The 11,734-nt window shown below is 35.4% G+C and overlaps 1 protein-coding gene across 1 annotated transcript in view; it reads right to left on the bottom strand.

Annotated features, from left to right (window-relative positions):
- The window catches only part of LOC107734323 (piezo-type mechanosensitive ion channel component 2-like), a 112,109-nt gene that overhangs the window by 10,629 nt on the left and 89,746 nt on the right, over window positions 1-11,734 (bottom strand). Inside the window, exons 6-7 of the mRNA XM_016546260.1 lie at window positions 5,379-5,661; window positions 4,327-4,540 (exon numbers count right to left, since the gene is read on the bottom strand). Of these exons, the coding sequence (XP_016401746.1) occupies window positions 4,327-4,540; window positions 5,379-5,661 (497 nt within the window). The remainder of the gene's footprint in view (window positions 1-4,326; window positions 4,541-5,378; window positions 5,662-11,734) is intronic.

Raw genomic sequence — 11,734 nt, 5'->3', positions numbered from 1 at the left:
TAATAATTATTATTATTATTATTATTATTAGTAGTAGTAGTAGTAGTAGTATTAGTATTAGTATTAGTATTATTAGTATTATTATTATTATTTTGCTGTTATATTTTATACATTTATTTTTTAGGAAATTATTTATTTCATTACATGCAATACTAATAATAATAACAATAATAATAACAATAACAATAATAAACATTTATTTTATTTTTATTTCATAATGTTAAAAACTATTTATTTAATTATATGTAAAATAATAATAACTAGGGTTGCAAAGGGGTGGACAATTTCCGGTAAATTTCCAGAAACTTTCCAAAAATCCCTGGAATATTCCAAAAAATCCTGGAATGTTTCCGAAATTTACTGGAAATTTTCCACCTTTTTTGCAACCCTAATAATAGCATACATTTATTTGTCGACGCGGGACCAGAAGAGCTGTTTTCTGGTGTTTGTATTTTGTTGGCATCGGTTAAGCGCTTCGGGTGATGTTTGCAACACGTTTTAACGAGACGCACCAGCTGCTCAGTAATTAGTCCTGTATCCGCTGCTGGTGTGAGCTCTGAAGACTCGCTGCTGCCGCCGGAGGGGAACATTAGCGTAAGAACCGTAATACAGAGCAGCCGCTGATGCCATAGGAGACAACCGAGACATCATCCAGAAGAATCACATCTAAGGCTCTTTTGAGTCACGCTTGATTGTTTTTTCTCCTTCTCTCCCTGAAAGCAGCTGTGTAACGATGGCTAGGCCAGGAGCCGTCCTGTCCTGATGAGAAACACCTGGACTCTCAATGAAACCAGCGTCTCAGTGGCTTCGCTTTTCATCTCCAAGCATCTAGCTTTAAGGATCTGCCTGTGGCGAAATCAGTTAATGAAACTGATGGTCATTACAGCCCATAATCACAGCCCAAACACTGTTCAGATGGCGACAGGTCCACGAGCCATTACTACAACGGCTAATGCTTATGAAAGTGAGGAAATCCATTATAATAAACACAATCGGTCAAGAATATGTTAGTTTATCGAAACTCATCTACCATACTAAATTATATATATATATATATATATACATAAAGATCTTTTAAGAAAAATAATTAAGAAAACTATTTAAAACATTTATTTCTTAAATTTCTTAATTCAAGATTTAAAAAAAAAAATATTTTAGTATCATTGAGATACTATTATAGTTTTTATTAATTTTCTGAATTAATCCTGGATTTTTATATTTTCTGTTTTCATTTTAATTTTAGTTACATTTTTAGTACATTTGTTGTGTTTTTCTTTTTTTTTGTTTTCATTTTTATTAGTTTTTTTAAAATATGTCTATTATTTTTTATTACAGTTAACGTTTTAGTTATTTTAGTACTATATTAGTTTTAAGTTAAACTAAATGAAAATGATAAATGCTAATTCCTTGGCAACTAGCTGAAATAAAATAAGTTTAAAGGTTTCTTTTAACTATTTTATTTTATTTCAGTTTATTTTAATTTCAACAAGTTTCTGTATTTTGTTATAGTTTTAGTTAACTACTGTATAATACCTCTGGTTCAAATTGGCTAAATATCAGATTGTTTTTAACGAAAACCAATTATTGATTGATTGATACTGACACTCTCGGATGTTTTATTAAAGGGGTCATATGATGCGATTTCAATTTTTCCTTTCTCTTTGGAGTGTCACAAGCTGTTCGTGAATAGATAAGATCCTTAAAGTTGCAAAGACTAAAGTCTCAAACCCAAAGGCTCGGCTCGTTCTAACACGCCCCCACATATCTACATCACTATGTGGGAAGATTTGCATAACGCCGCCCAAATGTTCACGCAAAGAAAGAAGGTGTAACTTTTATTCTCGCTGTAGTATTGTTGCTGCCGCCATGTCGTGAAGGCGCTGTGTGTTTCGTTGTGAAAGTGAAACTACTTTGTTTGGTCTTCCAAAAGAGGACACGACTAGAAATCAGTGGCTAAGTTGTATTTACAACACTGTTCCAGAACAGTTCAACCCAAATATTCAGATGTGTGCAGCACATTTTATGGAGGACTGGTTCCTGAACTTGCAGAGTAATGTTAGCCTACAATGTGGAAAATAATGTGGTTTTTGAACCTTAAAAACATTTCATTACACCAAATACACAAAATAATGTTCTTTTTAGCAGCATCATATGACCCCTTTAAGCATTAAAGTCAATCACGCTGAACGTCAGTTGAATTGAATTCACCCAACCAGATATTCATTACATTATCGCCACAGAAGGAAAGTCATACATGTTTGAAACAGCATGAAAGTGAGCAAATGATTATGAAATGAACGAGCATGGAGTCAAATCAGACCATCAGATCTGCAAACTTACTGCTTAACAAACAGCTCACATCCCACAAACCTGAAGACTTAGTCAAATAAAAGTTCATTAGTGTAGAGTTTGGGCTGCACTTTACTCAGTCGCGAGCTCTTTCCTGGAGCGAAACGCTGGGCAGCCGCCACAGAAAACACACAGGACTAAATCCAGATCTCTGAAAGCAAACTGAATATTGACTCTTTAAATCAAACTTCTGGAAATAGAGCCTGACGGTGTCGGCTTGTAGGTCGTTTTTGGTTTGAGATGCAAACCGAAAGCTTAAATAGAGCACCGCTGCCGAGCTCACATGATTTAAACGACGAGCTGAACAGGCCACAGAGGCTTTTAATGGCTAATTTCTCGCCAGTTTTTCACATGCTATCAAACAGACACGAGCTCCTCAAAAAAAGAGTGAAAGTCTCTGGGGCTCAAACTTTTTCAGCCTTTCTGGATATGCACAAATAACTCTTCACCCAGACCACAGTAGCCCTCAAAAACTCAAACAAACTGTAATTAATATCATTCATTCTTCCTCTAGAACAGGGTTTTTCAAACGTTTTGATGCCAATGATCCTTAAATATGATCTCCTGCAAAATAAATAAATAAAGCATGTATTTTATGTGTAAAGGTATATATTTCTTTGTGTACAGGCCCATTTATAGCATGTGAGAAAAACAATGCATGAAATTATAAAGACAATATGTTTGCAAAATTATTGCTTAAATTTTAAAAATATATTCACAATAATAATTGCAATATTTTCAGGAGGTTTTATTTCATCATATCTAATACTAATAATAACATACATGTATTTGTTTCTTTTTATTTCATAGTGTTAAAAACCATGGCTGTCAATAGAATAAAACAATCACGATTAATCTCCTTTTATTATTATTATTATTACTGTGCTTTTACATTTTATTAATTTATTTTTTAGGACTTTATGTATTTCTTCATCATATGTAATAATAATAACACATTTATTTGTTTGTTTGTATTTGTATTTTTGATTTAAAAAGTTTTTTATTTAAAAAAATTTAATTAAAAATATTATTTTTTATTTAAAATCTATGACTTATAGAATAAAATAATCATTATTAAAATAATTATGAGTAATCTCATTATTTATTTTATAAATTGTAAAAAAGTATATATAAATATATATATATATATATATTGTTTTTTTTGTTTTTTTGGCAAATAAAAGGTTATCAGTCAATTATTGAATGCCTCATTTTAAATAATGTCCAATGATATTTTCATAGGAGCCTGATAAAAATGTTAATTTGAAAGAAAAATCTCAGACAGACTTAGAGGTTTCTGCAAGTCTTCATTTATATATATATATATATAATCCCGCAGACCCCATAGTTTGAAAACCCCTGCTCTGGAAGACATTCCCTGTACATTTCAATTATGTTCAGCCTTTAATCATGAAGCAGCTTGACAAGATAAGCACATGATCTCAGTTCATACTGGCTCGTTCAGGTTGACACCGGACCCCCGTCGCTGTAAAGCCACATAACACAACAGGGTAGTTTGCTAAATCAGCGTGATTGAGCTCCTCGGCCACCAGACACTCGCAGGCACATGCAGGATTCCCGCTCGGAGGATCGTTCTAATTCAATTCTCCTTTTGTGTTTGATTTTCAAGCAGCACCGTAATCTCATTGGTCACAGTAAGGGGGATCCGGCTGCATGCGGGCCGAACAGGCGACTCATGCTGCATCGGTTTAAGCTTGCGGTCGGGATGTAAACCTTTTATGTGCAAAACGAGCAACAGCATGAATCAAAGCATTCAACTGAAGTCCTACATACTGCAGCAAATCTGAACAAGTTAAGCATTGGTGCTCAGTGCAACAGTCTTGACGGGATGTTTTAAAAAAGGGTGGGGACGCGTCTACAGGATTGATCCTGAATACATTTAGGGCTCAAACCGCACCAGCGTTCATGTCCCATTAAATCCAGCTCTTTGACAGGTAACAGGCAGTGTTGTCTCACCTGGCGTAAATGTTTCCGGGCGGAACGGCCTCCTGGAAGAACTGGAACTGGTAGAGGTAGAGCATGATGAGGTGTCCGGCGCTGAAGATGGCCATCAGGACACACAGACAGCTGAAGAGCAGCGGGTCGAACGTGCGGCAGAAAGACCACCAGGTGCACAGGCCCAGGAAGGTGAAGAAATACACAGTGGAGGTCAGAGAAGGCAACATCATACCTGGAACATGGACACATTGAGAGAAGGCTGAGAAAAGTCATTTCCAGAGCCAATACTAAAGGTGCAGTGGAATTTCGGCACAATTTGTGTGCAAAAGATCTTTCTCCCTTATTCAAAATTCCCAATTATGTGGATTCCTATTGAAATTACTAGATTTTTTTGCGCTGAAAGGAAGAGTTTACCCAAAAATGAAAATTTGCTGAACACTTTTACATCAGTGTCTCAGCAATGGATGCTCTGCAGTGAATGGGTGCCGTCAGAATGAGAGTCCAAACAGCTGATAAAAATATCACAATAATCCACAAGTAATCCACACCACTCCAGTCCATCAGTTAACATCTGGAGAAGACAAAAGCTAACACAAATCCAGCATTAAGACGTTTTTAACTAAAATACGAGTCCATAATCAATAATATTGCTTCCTCCAGTGAAAAAGTGCATCTGCTGTCGTCTCTCTCATCAAAATCCAGCAACATATTTGTTTAGAGCTGTTTAAACGCTGCTTTACTTGTGGATTATTGTGATGTTTTTATCAGCTGTTTGGACTCTCATTCTGACGGCACCCATTCACTGCAGAGCATCCATTGCTGAGACACTGATGCAATGCTACATTTCTACAAACCTGATGAAGAAACAAACTCATCCTGATCTCGGATGACCTGAGGGTGAGTAAACACTTGGGTAAACTATTCCTTTAATGGTGTGTAATGTTTTATTTCTTTTTGTTTGATCTTTGGGATATAACAACGCACTTGAGCTTGTATTCATCTTCAGTTTATAAATGAATGCTGATTATTGATCCTATACCGTGAGCGATGTCTGTCTCAACACTACCTACCTGTGAGGCCCAATAATATGGTTACGACTACTTTTCCTGCAGTGGTAATCAGATTGCCAACGATTTCTTTGAGTTTGGACGCCACGTCTGCTATTTGCCGCAGGATCTTCATTTTGGTGCTTTCTTCGACGTCGGCCTCCTCAAGTTCTCCATCCTCTACATCCACTTCCTCTTCCTCAGGAAGTTCACAGTCTTCATCTCCCAGCTCGAAGTCTTCAAACAGCAGCTCATCCTCAAGCTCCAGTTTCTCACTTTTCTTGTCTTCTTCCTCATCCTCTTTTTCCTGAAAACATGACGAAGGATGTTTACTATGAATCATAAAATAGATACAAGAAGTGCAAGATTCGATTTTTTTCTTTATAACTACCAATCCAATGGTTATGGGTAGACAGATAGATGTAACCTACAGAAACACCACTTTTCTGAAGCATTTAAGTCTGGTTGCATAAAATGCAAAATCAAATAAATGCTGTTCTTTTGAACTTTCTGTTCATCTGTGAATCCTGAAAAATAAAATGCATCACAGTTTCCACAGAAATATTGTGCAGCACAACTGTTTTCAACATTGATAATAATCAGAAATGTTTCTTGAGCAAATCAGCATATTAGAATGATTTCTGAAGATCATGTGACACTGAAGACTGGAGTAATGATGCTGAAAATACAGCTGCGCATCACAGAAATAAATTACAGTTTAACAGAGATTCACATAGAAAACAGATATTCTAAATTAGAATAATATTTCACAATATTGTTGTTTTTACTGTATTTTTGATCACATAAATGCAACCTTGATGAGCAGAAGAGACTTATTAAAAAAATAATAATTCCATATTACTGACCCCAAACTTTCGAGTGGTCCTATATATTATTCACAGAAGATTTGGCATTTCTGAAATGCTTTGATTGGTCAGAAATGTCCAAGTGCCACATTATTGAGATATTGTTGTACCTGTCTGTGTTATGAAGCAGACCGCTGATTAAAATTCCCAGGAGTACTTACATGTTCACTGTTATCTCTCTGGTGTCATATTACATCACTTTCATAACTTTACCATTGTAGTAGGCACAAGGAAAAGAAAACACGAAAAACAAAAAACTTATGCATTCTACCACAGAAAGATACATCAAACTTCACTAAAAGTTTGATCAAATCCTGTCGAGTCTGTCTACAATCTTTAAAGTGTTTTTTAAGTGTTTATCAAAGGAAATATGAAGGAAAAGGTCTTTATTATTCCTTGGCAGCAAAGACAAACTAGACTTTTCAGAAGAAAACATGAGTGGTTTTTGCCTGTGAAAACTACAAGTTGTTGTGGGTTACAGGAAGAACATTTTAAGTATGATTGCTTAGAAAAGTAACAATTACAAGCCTCTTAAATAAATAAATACATAAATAAATTCTGACTTGGCAAATATCACAGTCAAATTTATTAGAATGTTCAAAACAATCCTTCTTTCTGTTTGATCTGTTGTAAGATGAATCTGGTCTCTCTGATGAAGACCAGAGGAGTTAAAGTGAGTCTCCGGTTCTCCCCGGCACAGATTTAATCAAATTCAAACCCATAACTCAACAAAACTCAATTCTTACCGTCAGAATAGACTTCAGTTTCAAAGACAACATCCGTCAGGTTCAGATAAACATTTTTTGGGTCGGTGAGTGATACTCAAAACCAGAAATTCAATGGAGACTTATTTTGGAATATTAAACCTGACCCAATTCTTTGGGGAAGGTGAGGATTGGTGAAAGATTGGCAGACCAAATGATGCCACATGAAAGATCCGCTCACAGAAAAAACACAGTTCTTCAAGACAGATTTGTGAAGGATTAACAAAACTTTACATTATATAAAGTTGGCTGCATGTGAGGAATTGAGTCTGAAAGTTAGTAGTGTTTCGGACGTTGTCTGGAGGTCAGTGTTAATTTTGACAGCATATTTTGATTTAGTTTTAGTTATAGTCTTTTGACTAAAATGGCATTTAGTTTTAGTCATCTGAATTGTTTTTAGTTGTAGTCTAGTTTTAGTCGACTAAATATCATAAGATTTTAGTCGACTAAATTACAGTAAATTTAGTCAGCTAAAATCTAATGGGTTTAGTTACAGTGTAATGCATTTATTAAGCATTTCTCAAAAATTTCCAAATTCATTATATAGGTTTGATATTAAGGTTTTATCATGATATACACTGATTTAACTGTTGTGACACACAACATGCCTTTATGTTAAAATTAAATAAAACCACTTCTCATAAAGAACAAGAACATGGTCTACTTTTTAATGAAATACCAATGGTTATATAGGCTAATTATGCATTCTTTATAGCAACTTGTTTACCATATTCTTCATTCTTTCAAGCAGACATATTTATTTCTATAAATACATTTAGATTAATCTTTAAGGCTACTAAAGCTTTTCAGTCAAGAGCAGTGCATGATTTTCGGTCTTTCTTTTGTTGCTTGATTAACATCAATGACTCGGACAAGAGCAACTCAATTAGGCTGCTGTCCCTTTAAAACCGAATGCTCAGCTGCAATGGATGCAATGTACTGATACACGTTCTTCCTTCTGTTTACGTTCACTTAAGACGTAATCAACTGTGTTTACATGAATACTCGTCAAAATTCTGAATGAATCTCATCCCAAATCGTCCCTCCCTAACATTTTCGTCTCATTTTTATTCGTTGACAAAAATGTCAATAGATTTACGTCATAGTTTTTGTCATTCAAAAAGAGTTTTAGTTTTAGTTATCGTCGGTGAAAAAAATGTAGTTGACGACAATTATGACGAAAATTATTCGTCAACGAAATTAACACTGCTGGAGGTTCAGCGATCAAATCAAAAAGAGGCTTGTTGACGTCAGCGCAGCTAACAGAAATATGTTCTAAGAACGTTTTGATAACATTTCTGAGTGTTCGCTGAACCGTTTCTTGGTCATGTGGACCAAGACATTCCATTTTCTCATTTTGCAAACATTATGGGGAAAGTTAGTTTTGAATATTCTCTGAACCATCTGAAACTAGAAAGTATTAATGTTTTAAAAAACGCAGACAAGCATCCAACTAAAATGTTTCCGAAAAACGTTCTATGAATGATGTATACATAATGTTGTGCTAACGTTTCTGAAAGACCAGATAACTCTCTAACATTAACATTCTATTAACGTTACTAGAAGAACGTTTGTTTGCGTTAGCTGAAGTTCTGAGAACGCTCCTGTTAGCTGGGTCTTTGCTAGCTTCTCTAAACGCTAGGCCGCTCTCTGTGCTACCCAGATTGAAATAATACAAGCCCCGCTGAGCTAAATCAGCTGTTTATTTGAACGAGCCTCGCTTCGCTGTGAAAACAACAAAATCGACAGCGTTTCCCTCGACTATATTTACCGTATTACCACAGTGAATGAGTACTCTGTGCACTTCCATTAAAGAGCTCATCTTAATGGGGAAAACCACACAAAAACAGCCTTCTGGTAGAACTTCAGAAAACCATGTGACTTTAATATCTCTAGCTGATCATCCTAACTGTTAGAAGAAGTCACTCTTGATGAGAAGATGAGGCTTTGTAAAAGGGTTTGTGTTTGGACTCGTATTTTAGCTGGAAGCAACTGTTTGTTAAAACACATTAATGATGGATTTGTTTCTTAGAAACACAGCTTTTGTCTTCACAAGACATGGACTGGAGTGGGGTGGATTATTGTGATGTTTTTATCAGCTGTTTGAACTCTCAATCTGACGGCACCCATTCACTGCAGTGCATCCATTTTTGGGTGATCTCGCTCGCGCGCACACACACACACACACCCCGCTCTCTCTCTCTCTCGCTCTCTCTCTCGCTCACGCGCGCGCTGTTCTGTTGTAAGTGATCTTAAAGATTCCTAAATGCATCTACTTTCGGAAGGCCAAATAAAGTGCTTTCGCCTAGAAACACACAGCGTCTCCCTGACATGCTGCTTCAACACTAACTGCGGTTACTGAAACCACGCCTTCTTTCTTTGCGTGCACATTTGGGCGGCATTATGCTAATATTTCCACATAGTGAGGTAGATATGTGGGGGCGTGTTAGAACGAGCCGTTTTAGGGGGGCGTGGCAGAGTCTTAACTTTGATAAAGAATATCTCTTTGGTTTTGAGACTTTAGTCTTTGCAACTTCAGGGATCTTATCTATGCACAATCAGCTTGTAACACTCCAAAGAGAAAGGAAAAATTGAAATCGCATCATATGACCCCTTTAAGATAATTCTGTCAAATATTTCTCGTATTTTTGTCATATATTGGCAGGTAAGCCAAAATAGTTGGTGAAAGACACAAACCATCCCAGAAAAACTAGACGGAAACACTGCATTTCATTCAGAGGAGTGTATTTCAGAAATTCTTGGCACTTGCATCAAGCAATAGTGATTAACTAAGGAACACATGGAAGTAATGGAGATTCCCGACGTGAAAGGTGATCGTTTGTGCTGTCCATGGTGCTGAAATCAATAATGGAAATCGATGTGATTTGTTTTAATTTATATCTAATGAATTAATGATTTAAATGAGTAATTAAAATAGATTAGCCAGGCCAATTTATTTAACATTATTTCGCTATCTTGAGATTATTCACACTAACTGTGGTAGTTTGTCAATTTCAACCAACAAATTCAAATGCTTTCAAATTTCATATTTTACATTTCGTTTTCTCCATAAACGGCCTCAAACCATGACAGCACAGTTTGTTGAGTATTTGTTTTATTTGCTTTGTTTTTGTTTCTGTGGTAGCCCCGCCCACTGCGAAACCTCATTGGTCACAATTCACACTCATAACTGTATATGAAAACTCTTTTGATTGGCTCTGAAAGTCTCCCACTGCAGTGTGGACAAACAGCTGATTACTTTATGAATTGACAGCCTGTTCGCGAATCTTCAAAATGTTTACCATTAAACATTCATCGTAGTGAGATATATTTGGAGTTCACAACAAAATAAATACCATTTTAAAAGAGAAATCACAGGGTATTTGCGACAGGTAGGGTTCAGTTTCAGTCAGGGTTACTATAGTTAACTGAAACTAAAACTATAACCATAAATAATAATAATAATAATTTACTTCAAATAAAATTATATATATATATATATATATATATAACATTTGATTTAATCTAGTTGCCAAGACAGTATTTCTCATTTTAATTTAGTTTAATTTAATGTAATACATAACTAAAAACTGATATAAAAATGAATAAAAACTAAAAATGACAAACACACACACACAATTACTCAAACTTAAATGGAATTACTAAAACTGAAAATATAAAAACAAAAACTGATTCAAAATATTAATAACAACTACAATAGTATCTCAATGATAAAATAAAACTGATTGCAGTACTCTTTCATTTTTGCAAACAATGACTCATAAAACTCATAAAACTAAGAGCAATTCAATGATTCAGAATAAGATTTTACAATAAATATAAATCTAAACTGTGACTTTGCTAATATGGTTTGAATCATCACATTTGTCTTCATTAAAGGTGTCATAAACTGCCTTTTTAATTACTTTGTACTGTTCTCTGAGGTCCACTTATAACATTATGAAGATTTTTACATAAAAAAACATCATAATTCAGAAGTATTAGGCTATTTTCTGTCCTGTTTTGCACAGCATCGAAAATGAATTGAACAAAGGACTGAGTTCTTACTGACACGATCTGGATCTTCATTAAAAATAATTTCCTAATCTTCTTCAAAAGATCAAGGGAATTTTGATTTCTCAGTTCATGACCCCTTCAAAGCCCCTTTAAAACATCAGCTATTGTCCATCACGAGTCAAACACGATCAGTAATTCTTGTATTTCTCGTTCATTGTGCTGTCGTATGCTCAGCTGTTACTGTCTTATTGACATGCTGGCCTGTTTTTCTTGGAAGAGCTACTGCTAGTTGTTTTTCTTGGTTTCTGTAATAAGAATAATAATATTAAAACAACTTGACTTCATCCGCACACCTTTAAACACTTACGGTGTGGTCTTAATTATCTGCCTGTCACGATTCATAAAGGTCTGAGCATGTAGGAAAGCGTTCCAACATTTTACCACCCACAAACAACTTACTGTCCCATCGACCAATGACGCCTGTTTAAACATCAATACAGATCTATATGGCATGTCACCTATTCAGAAGAGAATTAAACTCATGAGAGAATATGGATCAGAGAGAGAGAGAGAGAGAGAGAAATATAAAGAAAAAGAATCAGTGCGGGGGAAAAAAAGCAAGGTTGGGGGGTTGGTAACTTCAGCACCGCACCGAAAAAACAACACCAGCAAATGTTTTCCAGATGTGAACCTCCTGAACACTCTCACACACGCACACACACACACACACATA

This window comes from Sinocyclocheilus rhinocerous, unplaced genomic scaffold, assembly GCF_001515625.1.
Source record: "Sinocyclocheilus rhinocerous isolate Xijiao unplaced genomic scaffold, SAMN03320098_v1.1 scaffold1812, whole genome shotgun sequence".
Lineage (NCBI taxonomy): Eukaryota > Metazoa > Chordata > Actinopteri > Cypriniformes > Cyprinidae > Sinocyclocheilus > Sinocyclocheilus rhinocerous.
The sequence above is the reverse complement of the archived record's forward strand: the minus strand, read 5'-3'. Positions and strand labels throughout refer to the sequence as shown.